The 13854-nt window shown below is 45.1% G+C and overlaps 1 protein-coding gene across 1 annotated transcript in view; it reads right to left on the bottom strand.

Annotated features, from left to right (window-relative positions):
- The window catches only part of LOC121272569 (segment polarity protein dishevelled homolog DVL-3), a 130992-nt gene that overhangs the window by 18946 nt on the left and 98192 nt on the right, over positions 1 to 13854 (bottom strand). Inside the window, exons 5-8 of the mRNA XM_041179221.1 lie at positions 12582 to 12717; positions 7267 to 7360; positions 5983 to 6052; positions 1567 to 1706 (exon numbers count right to left, since the gene is read on the bottom strand). Coding sequence (XP_041035155.1) covers positions 1567 to 1706; positions 5983 to 6052; positions 7267 to 7360; positions 12582 to 12717 — 440 coding nt within the window. The remainder of the gene's footprint in view (positions 1 to 1566; positions 1707 to 5982; positions 6053 to 7266; positions 7361 to 12581; positions 12718 to 13854) is intronic.

The following is a 13854-nucleotide window of genomic DNA, read 5'->3' as shown; positions in this document are numbered from 1 at the left end:
CCTGCAGCTTATCTATGGATCATTTCAGTCTTATTTAAATCTCTCAACATACAACTTGCATACTCCAGGATTGGATGAACAAATATTTAGTTGGCTGTAACTCTGATATTTTTGTTGTTGTACCAAAGATTCCTCCTCAGAAATCCAAGAACCCTGTTTGCTCGGAATGTTATCTGCTGAATGTGGAATCCCATTGAAGATTGTTTTTAAGATGAGCCCCCACAAATGATTGTGTATCCACCTGTTGGAGAATTTGGTTACAGAACTTGAAGCTATCTGTTGGTGGATCCTTTTTGTTGGCGATACCATGACTTTGCATTTTTTGGCACCGAATGCCATCTCCCATTGGTCCTGTCATTTTTGCAATTCCAGAAGATCATTTTGCCGTGAATTGATATGATCTTGAGTTTTCCCTGACATGTAAGCAAGCCTTCATGCTAACAGTTGCACCCTGTTTTTTTTCAACTTGTTGGGAAGGTTGTTTACGTACGTCAAGAAGATTAAAGGTCCCAACAGTTTCCTGGGCACTCCGGAGTGGATATCTCTCGGAGAGGATGATTCTCCAACACAAAGCACTCATTGTCAGAAATTTTATGTGTTTCAATAAGATCACCTCTCATTCTCCTAAACTCCAATGAGTATAGGCCCAATCTGTTCAACCTTTCCTCATAAGAAAACACCTTCATCCCAGGAATCAGCTGAGTGAACGTTCTCTAAACTGTTTCTAAATCAAGTATATCCTTCCTTAGGAAAGGCGACCAAAACTGTACACAGTACTCCAGGTGAGGTCTCACCAATTCCCTGTACAGTATTAGCAAGACTTGCCTACTTTTATACTCCACCCCCATTTCACAATTTTACAGGGCATTGGTGTGAGCACACCTCCAATACTTTGTACAATTTTAGTCTACTTATTTAAAGAGGGATGTACTCGCATTTGAATCAGCTCAAAGATTGTTCACGCAATTGATTCCTGGAATGAGGGTTTGTCTTGTGTGAAAAGTTGAGCAGGTTGGGCCCAAACTCATTGGAGTTCAGAAGCATGAGAGGTGATCTCATTGAAACATCTAAGATTCTGAGAGGGTTTGATAGGGTGGATGCTGAGAGGATGTTTCCCCTCATGGGGAAATCTAGAACTGGGGAGTTTAAAAAAGTTGAAAATAAGGCATTTAAGACAGAGGCGAGGAGAAATTTCTTCTCTCAGGGGGTCATTAATCTTTGGGAATTCTCTTCCCCAGAGAGCAGTGGGAGGTTGAGACATTGAATATATTCAGGGCTGAGTTAGACAGATTTCATTTCTGAGGGGTGGGGGAGCAGTGACAGACAGAAAGATGGAGTTAAGGCCAAAAACAGATCAGCTATGATCTTATTGACTGGCAGAGCAGATTCGAGGGACTGAATGGCCTACTCCTGCTCCTAATTCATATGTCCTTATGCAACACTAGCTATCTCCAATTTTGGGTCCACGTTTCACCCTCGACCATCCCTTTCTCTCTTCCCTGTCTGGGCGAGGAAGCCAATTTGCAAGTCCTGCTCCAATTTAATGAGCACGACCCAGGGACTCACCTGTAACAGCATGTCTCCGGGCTCGATTCTGCCATCCGCTGCCACAGCTCCTCCCTTCATGATTGACCCAATGTAAATCCCTCCATCGCCCCTCTCGTTACTCTGCCCCACGATGCTAATCCCCAGGAAATTGTATTTCTCTGAAGGGAAACATGCAAATGTCAAAGTATTAACAATACAGAAACAGACCATTCAGCCCACCAGGCCTATGCTGGTGCTTATGCTCTACACCAGCCTACCCAACCCCCCCACCCCCACCACCACCCTATCAGTATATCCTTCTAATACCTTCTCCCTCGTGTGTTTATCCAGCTTCCCCTTAAATGCATCATCGTCTCAATCACTCCTTGTGGTAACAAGTTCCACATTCTCAAGGTAAAGAAGTTTCTCCTGAATTCCCTGTTGGATTTATTTGTGGCCATCTTCTATTTATGGCCCCTTGTTCTGGTCTCCCTACAAGTGGAAACATCTTTTCTACATTTTTCCCATTAACCACTTTCATAATTTTACAGATCGCTATCTGGTCACCCCTCAGGCTTTCCTTTTCTAGAGAAAAGAGCCCAGCTGTTCAATCTTTCCTGATAGGTAAAGCCTCTCACTTTTATATAATTCCACCTACTCCGGTGCCTCTATATCCATGTATGGTCTAAACAAGGTTCCATACAAGTTTAACTGCTCCGCTTTTCAATTCTATCCCTCTAGAAATGAATTCCAGCGCTATGCTTGTTTGATTTGAAGTCCTCATTAAGCTCTGTTGCTACTTTTAATGATTTGTGAATCTGTACTCCAGATCCCTCTGTTTCTATTCCATTTTGTCATTATTTTCCAAGTGGTGTGCAGCCTCTTTATTTGTCTGACTAAAATGTACCACCTCACACTTTTCTATATTGAAATTCATTTGACAATTACTTGCCCATTCTGCAAGTTTATTGATATCTTCCTGTATGTTGTCGCAGTCTTCCTCTGCATTAATCACACTCCTTAATTTAGTGACATTGGCAAATATTGAATTTGCCTTTCCAATTCCTGAGTCAAAATTCTTTATGTAAATGGTGAGCAACAATGGTCCCAGCACGGTTCCCTATGGAATATCACTTCCTACCTTTTGCCAGTCCGATTAGTTACCTTTAACCCCTACTCTGTGTTTCCTGTTTTGTAGCCAGCTTGCTATCCACTCTGCTATATGTCCCTTGACTTCAAATGTTCTGACCTTAGACATGGATCTACCAGCAATAACTTATCAAAAGCCTTTTGAAAATCCAAGTACATTTGCTCTACTGCATTAACCTTTCTCCCCTTTAAAGAATTCACTAACGTTGGTCAAAGATGACCTTCCCTTTTGGAATATGGTACAGATGCAACCATCTGGATCAGGGGTTTGATCTTCTTTACATTTGCTTAGTTTATTAACTATCACCTCACTTTCTATCCAAAAGGCTTTTATCTCTTTCTTATTCCTTATGCTGATGTCATGCCCACCATTTTAGTCTCCCTGGTAAGTACTGAGGCAAATTAATTATTTCACAGAATCACACAGTGCAGAAGAGGCCCTTCGGCCCATCGAATCTGCACCGACATGTGAGAAACACCTGACCTACCTATCTAATCCCATTTACCAGCACTTGGCCCATAGCCTTGAATGTTATGATGTGCCAAGTGCTCATCCAGGTACTTTTTAAAGGATGTGAGGCAACCATCCTCCACCACCATCCCAGGCAGCGCATTCCAGACTGTCACCATCTTCTGGGTAAAAAGGTTTTCCCTCACATCCCCCCTAAACCTCCTGCCCCTCACCTTGAACTTGTGTTCCTTCGTGACTGACCCTTCAACTAAGGGGAACACTGCTCCCTATCCACCCTGTCCATGTCCCTCATAATCTTGTACACCTCGATCAAGTCGCCCCTCAGTTTTCTCTGCTCCAACGAAAACAACCCAAGTCTATTTAACCTCTCTTCAGAACTTAAATGTTTCATCCCAGGCAACATCCTGGTGAATCTCCTCTGCACCCCCTCCAGTGCAATCACATCCTTCCTATAATGTGGCGACCAGAACTGCACACAGTACTCCAGCTGTGGCCTCACCAAGGTTCTATACAACTCCAAACATGACCTCCTTACTTTTGTAATCTATGCCTCAATTGATAAAGGCAAGTGTCCCAAATGCCTTTTTCACCACCCCACTAACATGCCCATTCACCTTCAGAGATCTATGGACACATATGCCAAGGTCCCTTTGTTCCTCAGAACTTCCTAGTGTCATGCCGTTCATTGAATACTTTCTTGTCAAATGACTCCTTCCAAAGTTCACCTCACACTTTCCAGGGTTAACTTCCATCTGCCACTTATCTGCCCATTTGACCATCCCATCTATATCTTCCTGTAGCCCAAGACACTCAACCTCACTGTTGACCACCCGGCCAATCTTTGTGTCATCTGCAAACTTACTTATCCTACCCCCCACATAGTCATCTATGTCATTTACATAAATGAGGAATAATAGGGGACCCAGCACAGATCCCTGTGGTACACCACTGGACACGGGCTTCCAGTCACTAAAGCATCCTCCTGTCATCACCCTCTGCCTTCTACAACTAAGCCAATTTTGAATCCACCTTATCAAATTACCCTGTATCCCATGTGCATTTGCCTTCTTTATAAGTCTCCCATGTGGGACCTTGTCAAAGGCTTTGCTGAAATCCATATAAACTACATCAACTGCACTCCCCTCATCTACACACCTGGTCACCTCCTCAAAAAATTCAATCAAATTTGTTGGGCATGACCTCCCTCTGACAAAGCCATGCTGACTATCCCTGATCAAACCTTGCCTCTCCAAGCAGAGATAGATTCTCTCCTTCAGAATTTTCTCCAATAGTTTCTCTACCACTGACATGAGACTCACTGGCCTGTAGTTCCCTGGCTTATCTCTACAACCCTTCTTAAATAGCGGAACCACATTAGCTGTTCTCCAGTCCTCTGGCACCTCCCCCATGGCCAGAGAGGAATTAAAAATTTGGGTCAGAGCCCCTGCGATCTCCTCCCTTGCCTCCCTCAGCAGTCTGGGACACAAATCATCCAGACCTGGAGATCTGTCCACTTTTAAGCCTGCCAACACCTCCAATACGTTGTCACTCCCTATATCAACTTGCTCAAGAACCCCACAGTCTCTCTCCCGGAGTTCCATACCTTCATGCTCATTCTCTTGGGTGAAGACGGATGTGAAGTATTCGTTCAACACTCTACCTATGTCCTCTGGCTCCACCCATAGATTGCCCCCTTGGTCCCTAACGGGCCCAAATCTTTCCCTGGTTATCCTCTTCCCATTGATATACTTATAGAATATTTTGGGATTTTCCCTACTTTTACCAGCCAGAGCTTTCTCATATCCCTATTTGCTCTCCAAATTGCTTTCTTAAGCTCCACCCTGCACTTTCTGTATTCCACTAATGCCTCTGCTGATTTGCTTCCCTTGTACCTGCTAAAAGCCTCTCTTTTCCTTCTCATCGTATCCTGAATATCTCTGGTCATCCATGGTTCTCTGGGCTTGTTACTCCTTCCTATCACCCTAGAGGGAACATGTTGAGCCTGTACCCTCCCCATTTCCTTTTTGAACGCTCCCCCCCTACCCCCACTGCTCTTCTGTAGATTTCCCCACAAGTAGCTGTTCCCAGTCTACCTTGGCCAGATCCTGCCTTATTTTACTAAAATCCGCTCTCCCCTAATCCAAAACATTTTCTTGCAACTTGTTTATTTCTTTGTCCATAACAAGCTTAAATTGTACCATGTTGTGGTCACTATCACTAAAATGCTTCCCCACCACCACCTCAGCCACCTGTCCAGCTTCATTCCCCAGAATTAGGTCCAGCAATGCACCATCCCTTGTTGGACCCTATTTCAATATTTAATATTTAAAGAGTGTGGCAGGGGTGAGAGAGAAAGAAATAAAGTTTGAAGCAAAAGATTTGAGAGATTCAAGGTGACTGGCAGCAGAACCCTGGGGGAATAAGGTGAATTTGTTATAACCTGAAATGCACTGTCTAAAAGGATGATGGAAGCAGAGTCAATAGTAACACTCATAAGAAAATTGCATTTGTACTTGAAAAGGGAAAAATGTGCAGGGCTATTGTTTAGTAGCAGGGGAGTGGAACTAATTGGATCACTCTTTCAAATAGCTAGGACAGGCAGGGTTGACTGAATAGCGTCCTACTGTGTTGTATAATTCTACGTGAAATGTTGCAGCTAACACTCAACTTTTGCAATGCTCCGTCACTGTAACACATGCTGCAAAATTTTAACGTTTAACTTTCTATTAGGATGATTTTTGTAAAAAAAGCCTTATGTGCCCCCCCACCCCTGCCAGACCCCCACATCAATTCTCCCAACCCCTCCACTCCCTAGTAGAGAAGAGTGCACTTACCCATGTTTAAAGTGACGGTGATAATGTTGAGGGACATAGTGGAGTCTGTGATGCTGCTAAATGAGGAGGACTGAAAGAGAGCACAAACATAACCTAATAAACCCATCAGCTTCCAGCAATGTTTTCAACGGCAGGACAGTAAAATGGACCCTTCCCAGGATCTCTATAAGGTACAGAGGAACTGGACTAGATTCCGAGTGAGAGGAACTGGATGGTTTTTCTGCACATAGACAGGGCACACAAGAGCTCAGAGCATTTCTCTCCTGCATGTTCCTTTACTGCCCCTCTTGCTCCTCAAAGGGATTCATGTTAGTGAAACATTCAGTGCATGCCAGGCAGTCTCAAGGCATCACAGAGGTGTACTTTTTTGCTCACTGAGTATCAGTAGGCACTTTGACCAAAGCAAACCTGCAGCTGAGCCAGATCCTGTCCTCACCCAAAATCTCCAGTACAGACTTTCCAACAGGATGTCAACAGACACCTGCAAGTGTAGAGGGAGCTTTACTCTGTATCTAACCCTGTGCTGTATCTGTCCTGGGAGTGTTTGATGGGGACAGTGTAGAGGGAGTTTACTCTGTATCTAACCCCGGGCTGTACCTGTCCTGGGAGTGTTTGATGGGGACAGTGTAGAGGGAGCTTTACTCTGTATCTAACCCCGTGCTGTACCTGTCCTGGGAGTGTTTGATGGGGACAGTGTAGAGGGAGCTTTACTCTGTATCTAACCCCGTGCTGTACCTGTCCTGGGAGTGTTTGATGGGGACAGTGTAGAGGGAGCATTACTCTGTATCTAACCCCGTGCTGTACCTGTCCTGGGAGTGTTTGATGGGGACAGTGTAGAGGGAGCTTTACTCTGTATCTAACCCCGTGCTGTATCTGTCCTGGGAGTGTTTGATGGGGACAGTGTAGAGGGAGCTTTACTCTGTATCTAACCCCGTGCTGTATATGTCCTAGGAGTGTTTGGTGGGAACGGTGTAGAGGGAGCTTTACTCTATATCTAACCCCGAGCTGTATCTGCTTTGGGGAGTGTTTGATGGGGACAGTGTCAAGGGAATTTTTCTCTGGGTCTAACCTGTGCTGTATCTGTGCTGGGAGTTTTTGATGAGACAGTATAGAGGGAACTTTATTTCATATCTAAGCTGGGAATGCTAGATAACAACACCAGGTGCCTGACATGTAAAGTCTACTATTGCCTTCTACATTAACTAACGCCTTTTCCCTTGTTGAGTACAAAAGAACTGGATTTGAGACAGCTGAAAGTCAGAAAAAGACAAAGAATCCACCCACCCTTTCAATACGGGGGATTCGTGGTTTCCGTCGTCGCCGCTTGTGTCGTCTCATGAGTTTGGACGAGTTGCTCTGTTCTGTGGAGCTGCTGAACCTGGAATGGGAGCGAGTCACAGGAAGACTGTGAGAGACTCTGTGTTCAAACGTCACTTCTAATTTTTACGTTAGTTTCTTGCCCGAGATGTTGATTCTCGATGGAGTGACAGCTCACTGGATAGAGGGAAATCTTTCATTACCTCTCCTCGATGGCCAACACTAGGCACGTAGCGGTTGACAGCCCAGACCCCAACTCATTCTTAATCCACACATAAGGCGAATGGAATGTTGGCTTTTGTATCAAAGGGAGAGAGTGAAGCTTCGGTTGGTTCAGAGACTTGGTCAGACCCCATGTGGAGGAACTGCATTCAGGTCTGTGTGCCTCACCTCAGGAAGATGATGATATTGACCTTGCAGGGGTTGCAAACAGATTTAACCAGAAAGATACCAGGGCTAAAAGGGTTAAATGATGAGGGCAGGTTGCGTAAACCAGGCTTGTATTCTTTTTAAATGTAGAAGGTTAAGGGATGAGAGGGAAAGAGTCCAGAATAAGGGGCATAATCTTATAATTAGAGACTGGCCATTCAAGAGTGGTGTCTGGAAACACTTCTTCACACAATGGATAGTGGGAATCTAAAACTCTCTCCCCAAAAAAGCTGTTGAGTCTCCGTGACGGTGGTGGGGTCAATTGAACATTTCTGACCTGGGATTGAGAGATTTATCTTCCTGGTTTTATTTATATAGCATATTTATCTTATGTAATAAAACATACCAAAGCACTTAGATAAAAGCAAACAAACGGCAGATGCTGGAAATCCGATACAAAAACAGAACTGTTGAAGGGTCAGACGGACCCGAAACGTTAACTGTGTTCCTCTCTGCAGATGCTGCCAGACCTCCTGAGTTTTTCCAGGTATTTTTGTTTTTATACCAAAGCACTTCACAGGTCTGTTTTCAAACACACTATTAAGGGTTATGGAGATAAGTCGGGAAATGGAGTTCAGATATAGATCAGCCATGGTCTCACTGAATGGGGTATTCGACTCAAGGAGCTGAGTAGCCTCCCCATGTTGCTAGATCAACATCCAGACAGGCAGGAGTCACTGGTAAATGATCTGGAGTAGAAACCCCCGCCCAAGCGTGAGCACTGAGTTTACTTGCAGTGCCCCTCCTGCTGTCTCAAATGGGGCCAGCCCAGATTCAATCTGGGATTTCCTGACTGAATGCTGTACAAGGCACATGTGATTGACTGAAGCCATTGCTTCAAGCTGCAACAACACTGCTTCCAGGAATGAACTTGCATTCATAGAGTGCCTTTCATAACTTCAGGACTTCCCAAAGCACTTAACAGCCAATGAAGTAATTTTTTTTTTGAAGTGTTGTTGCCACTGCATTATAGGAAACGGGGCAGCTAATTTATGCACAGCAAGCTCCCACATTCAGCAATGTGATAATGACCAGATAATATGCTAGTTAATGGATAATTGTGGGCCCGTGAGAACACCCTCATTCTTCTTAGTGACATGGGATCTTTCCTGTCCACCAGGCAAGGACTTGGTTAAGCGCCTCATCCAAATGACGGCACCTCTGACAGTGCAGCATTCCCTCAGTGCGGCACTGTAAATGTCAGCCTAGATTTTGTGTTCAAGTCTCTGGAATGGGACTTAAACCTTGTAACTCAATGCTGACGTTGACAGGGTTGTCACTTTAATTGAGACTAGCCTAGTACACAGTGGGGTCCAAACTGGAGGCCGTTAAGGAAGTGTGGAATGGGGGCCTTGCTGGTTCGTGACTGCTATGTAGTGACTCCTGTAAGCAGGTAATTTAGAGACTGACTATCTGTCCTCATGCACAAAGGACGGGCAAATTGGCAAGGTACTGGCTTGTGGAACTGTACCCCCTACAAGAGCTCATTGCTTGAGGAGGAAGGAAAATTAGAGGGAAAAAAATTACCCCCCAAAAAACTAAACATGTTCCTTCTTTCTGGGAGGTGCTGTAAACCATGTCCACCACAAGAGGGCAGGAGACATTACAGAAACGATCAAAAGCTCTCAATAAAATTTACATGGAATGTTGAAATTCATTGATTTTTCTCAAAGGCTTTCCCCACAGGAGTAACAGCAACTTGCATTTATATAGCATTAACATAGAAAGATGTCCCTAAGTGCTGAACTTGAACATAAACGGACAAAATTTGACATCAAGGGTACTATTAGGACAGGTCAAAAATTGGTCAAAGAGGTAGGTTGTTTTTTTTTAAGAATTGTAGATATTTATATCTTTCAGTATCATTTTCAACAAATGGACCCAGCATTAGTAGGGAGCGTCTTAAAGGAGGACAGTGAGGTAGAGAAGGGGAGAGATTTATGGGATTTACAAGGAATTCCAGAGCTTGGGGTCTAGGCAACTGAATACACAGCCAATGGTGGAGCCATTAAAATCAGGGATGCTCAAGAGGTGAGAATTAGATGAGTGCAGATAGCTTTCAGGGTTGTGGGGCTGGAGGAGATCACAAAGACAGCGAGGGGATGAGGTCATGGAGGGATTTGAAAACAAGGATGAGAATTTTAAAGCCAAGATGTTGCTTGACTGGGAGCCAGTGTAGGCCAATGAGCACAGGGTGATGGTGGAAACAGGACTTGGTGTGAGTCAAGACACAGAGCTTTGGATGACTTCAAGTTTACCAAGAGTAGAACATGGGAGGCCAGCCAGGACTGTGTCGGAATAGTCGAGTGTAGAGGAAACAAAGGGATGGATGAGGGTTTCAGCAGCAAATGAACTGAAACAGGGATGGAGTTGGGCGATGTTACACAGGTGGAAATAGGCAGTCTTAGTAATGGTGCAGATATGTGGTCGGAAACTCACCTTGGGGTCAAATATGACACCGAGGTTGTGAATAGTCTGGTTCAGCCTCAGACAACTGCCAGGGAGACGGGCGAGGGGCCTGAGTTTGTTTGTGGCGTGGACTGAAGCCAACAGCTTTAGTTTTCCCAATATATTCCTTTTTCACATCCTTTTCTATGAGAAAGAATCATTTTTTTCAAAGTCATGGAGACAGTCTGCACTGGCTCTCACTGTCTTGTGCTCAGTATCCATCCCTTGGAAAGTTTTCTCCCACGTAGGGGCCAACTCTCGCTGAGATACGGTTCCAGTCACCTCCCCTCCCCCATCGATACAGATAATCCTCTTCACACCCACAAGCTGCATTCTCCAGCAATGTGACGGGTAGAGATAGTCATGGGTCAGTGAGTAGCACTGTTACTCATATAAGATAAAAACACTGTTACTCATGTTGGTTGTGCCCTTATTTACTGTGTCACACCTTCCCTTAATTACTCAATGTTAAATGTCACTTGCAATTCATTTGTGCACCTTTTGCATCTCGGCAGTGACTGGGTTTTATCCCTTTTTCTCTGAACACTCTGTCCTCTCCCAATACTTAGTACCACCTGCAGAAGACTTGTACACTTATTGAGTTAAGTTTCTGAACTCCCGCATCACTGTTCCTTTCTAATCCAGCATTCATTACCCATAAATCACATGGAATATGCCGCACAGAAACAGGCCATTCGGCTCACCTGGTCTATGCCGATGTTTATGCTACACATTAGCCTCCTCTCTGCCCTACTTCGACCCCATCAGCATATCCTTCAGCTATATTCTGCCTTGTGAGTTTATCTAGTTTCAGCTTAAATACATCTGTGTTATTTGGAACAACCGCTTCTTGTGCGAGATCACGCAGGCTGGCTTTTATATCAAACCAATGTGTTCCCGTTGGATCAGACTGTCCCTGGAGTATCTCCACTGATTGAAAAAAAACTTGCGTTTATATAGCGCCTTTTATAACATTAGGGTGTCCCAAAGCACTTTACAGCCAATTAAGGACTTTTTGAAGTGTCGTCACTGTTACAATGTGGGAAAACTTGGCAGCAAACTTGTGCATAGCAAGATCCCACAAATAACAATGTGATAATAATGACACATCTGTTTTAATGATGTTGGTTAAAGGATTAAATATTGGTCAGGAAACTGGGCAGAACTCCCCTACTTTTCTTCGAACTAACAGCTTGGGATTTTTATTCCACCTAAGAGGTCAGACAGGGCCTCGGTTTAACGTCTCACCCAAAAGATGGCACCTCTTTCACCGCAGCACCCCTTCAGTACTGAACTGGGGTGGCAGCTAGAATTTTGTGCTCCAGTCGCTGGAGTGGGATTAGAACCCACAACCTTCTGACTCAAGAATCCACTGGGCCACGGCTGATGGCGATGGTTTCCCATCACACACCCAAGCTATCAACACTAGAGTCCTTTAAGGATCGAACCTTGGCCCCACCAATACACGCTGTCCATTGGTATCCCCATACATATCATGGGGGCTCAGGTTCTCAATTACACTGCTCACCCAACATGTGGGCTTCAATGACCTGTAAATACTTCCAGCTACATATTGGGAAGATTGAAAGCATCAGGAGGACCTCCCAACCTTGCACCCTCAAGTCTGACATCATCCAAAACTGTGCTGCCTGTGTCCTAACTCACACCAAGTCCTGTTCATATACCACTCCCGTACCCGCTAACCCGCGTCAGCTCCCCATCTGCCAACGCCTCCATTTTAAAATTCTCACTTGTGTTTTCCAACCCCCCCCCCACCCCACCTTGAGGCCTCACCCTTTCTCCTACCTCTGTAATCTCCTCCAACCCTGAAACTTTCCAAGATTTCTTCCCTCCTCCGATTCTGGCTTCTTGCGCATCCCAAATTTTCATCACTTCGCCATTGGCGGCTGTGCCTTCAGCTGCCTGGACCCTGAGCTCTGGAATTCCCTCCCTCTACCTCTCTGCCTCATTAGTTGTCCACCTCTTTTAAGATACTTCTTAAAACCAACTGATTCGGCTAAGCTTTTGGCTCCCTGTCCTCATATCACACGTGGCCTGGTGTTAAATTTTGCTTGATAATGCTCTGTGAAGCACCATGGGGCATTTTATTAATCTGAAGGTGCTACATAAATGCAAGTCATTGTCACCATTGGCTCCCACCACCAATTCCCATACTCTTACTAATGGCCTTACCTCCCTCCACAACTCCTGTCTCAAACTGACCCCGATACCTCAGTGAATTACACCCAAGCTGTTTCATGAATTCCTACTCTGCCCACCCTCCATATCACTCAGCCAGTTTGCCTCACACATATCCAACTGCCCTTTCAGCCCACTTACACTGCCCTGTGTCAACCGTTTCCCAAAAAAAACTCAAAAGCCTCTTAGCTGAACCGCTCTCGTACCTGCTGGTGGAATCATCCTCATCCGAGTCAAAGAAACTTGTGGTCTCGAGCTCGCTGCTCATCAGGGTGGAAGAGCTTTCATAGCCGCCAGTCTCGTGCCGCCTCTCCAGCTTCGTGTGACCGTTGACTCGGGGAACTGTGGGCAAGAGGCCAAAGGTCAGAGGTTAAAGCTCACGGCAGCAATGTGGGGAGAAAAGGGCTAGAGAGGTATTCCCGGGCACTCAGATGTACCAAAGAGGTGCCCAGAATCTCTCCTGAGACTGGCACTGTCAGCTTCTCTCTCTCTCTCTCTCTCTCACCCTCTCTGCCAGCAGAACAGTACAAAGGCTGGTGGCACACTTCTTCACAAAGTGACTAATAGCGTGGAGTGGTGATACGGGTCTTCAGCTGAGAGTCCTTACACGTCCCAGCCCATATTTGACTCCAGACCCTCGACACTACAGTTAACTCTTAACTGCCCTCTGAAATGCCTGACAGGCCACTCAGCTAAAGGGAGCTTAGTGATGGGCAATATAATGCTGACCTTGAATGAATAAAAAGAGATCCCCTCGCTGCTTGTGGGAGCTTGCTGTGCTCAAGCTGGCCACCGCTTACCTGACATTACAACAGTGACTATAATTCAAATGTTAGCCATGGGCTGGAAAGAACTTTGGGACATCCTGAGGTTGTGAAAAGTGCTGCAGAAATGCAAGTTTTTCCTGTCCTATCCTTTATTCAAGTTAGGCTGTCTAACTCCAGACCTGTGCACACGGTGCAAGTTGATACCACAATGCAAGGGCTGCGTTGTCCAAGCTCCCACCCTTCGGCTAAGAGGTTAAACTCAAGTCACGTCTAACCATAAATACCCCATTGCAGCACCGATTACGCTTCAAAAGTACTTAATTGGCTGCAAAGTGCTCCGAGACGCCGAGATCATGAAAGGTGCTATATAAATGCAAGCTTTTCCTGACTTGGAAGAAAATTAATTCTGCCATGAATGCAGCTTCACATTACTAGAAACCCAGAAAAAAAAACTCAGCGATATGTCCAATGTCTTAGGATGGAATTCCCTGTTGGCGACACAGAGCGTTCACCTGGTGTCCTGAACAACAAACACCGCTCACTTAACCATAAACACCAAAAACAAATCAGCTAGTCATTTCTCTCATTGCCGTTTGTGGGATGTTGCTCTGCATAAAACGACCCACTATGTGTACAGACACTATCGCCTGCCGCATTTCAAAGTAACATCTTGCATTTTAAGAAACTTTTGAGACATTTCTGAGGCTCTTTA

Source organism: Carcharodon carcharias, chromosome 2, assembly GCF_017639515.1.
Source record: "Carcharodon carcharias isolate sCarCar2 chromosome 2, sCarCar2.pri, whole genome shotgun sequence".
Taxonomy (NCBI): Eukaryota; Metazoa; Chordata; class Chondrichthyes; order Lamniformes; family Lamnidae; genus Carcharodon; species Carcharodon carcharias.
The sequence above is the reverse complement of the archived record's forward strand: the minus strand, read 5'-3'. Positions and strand labels throughout refer to the sequence as shown.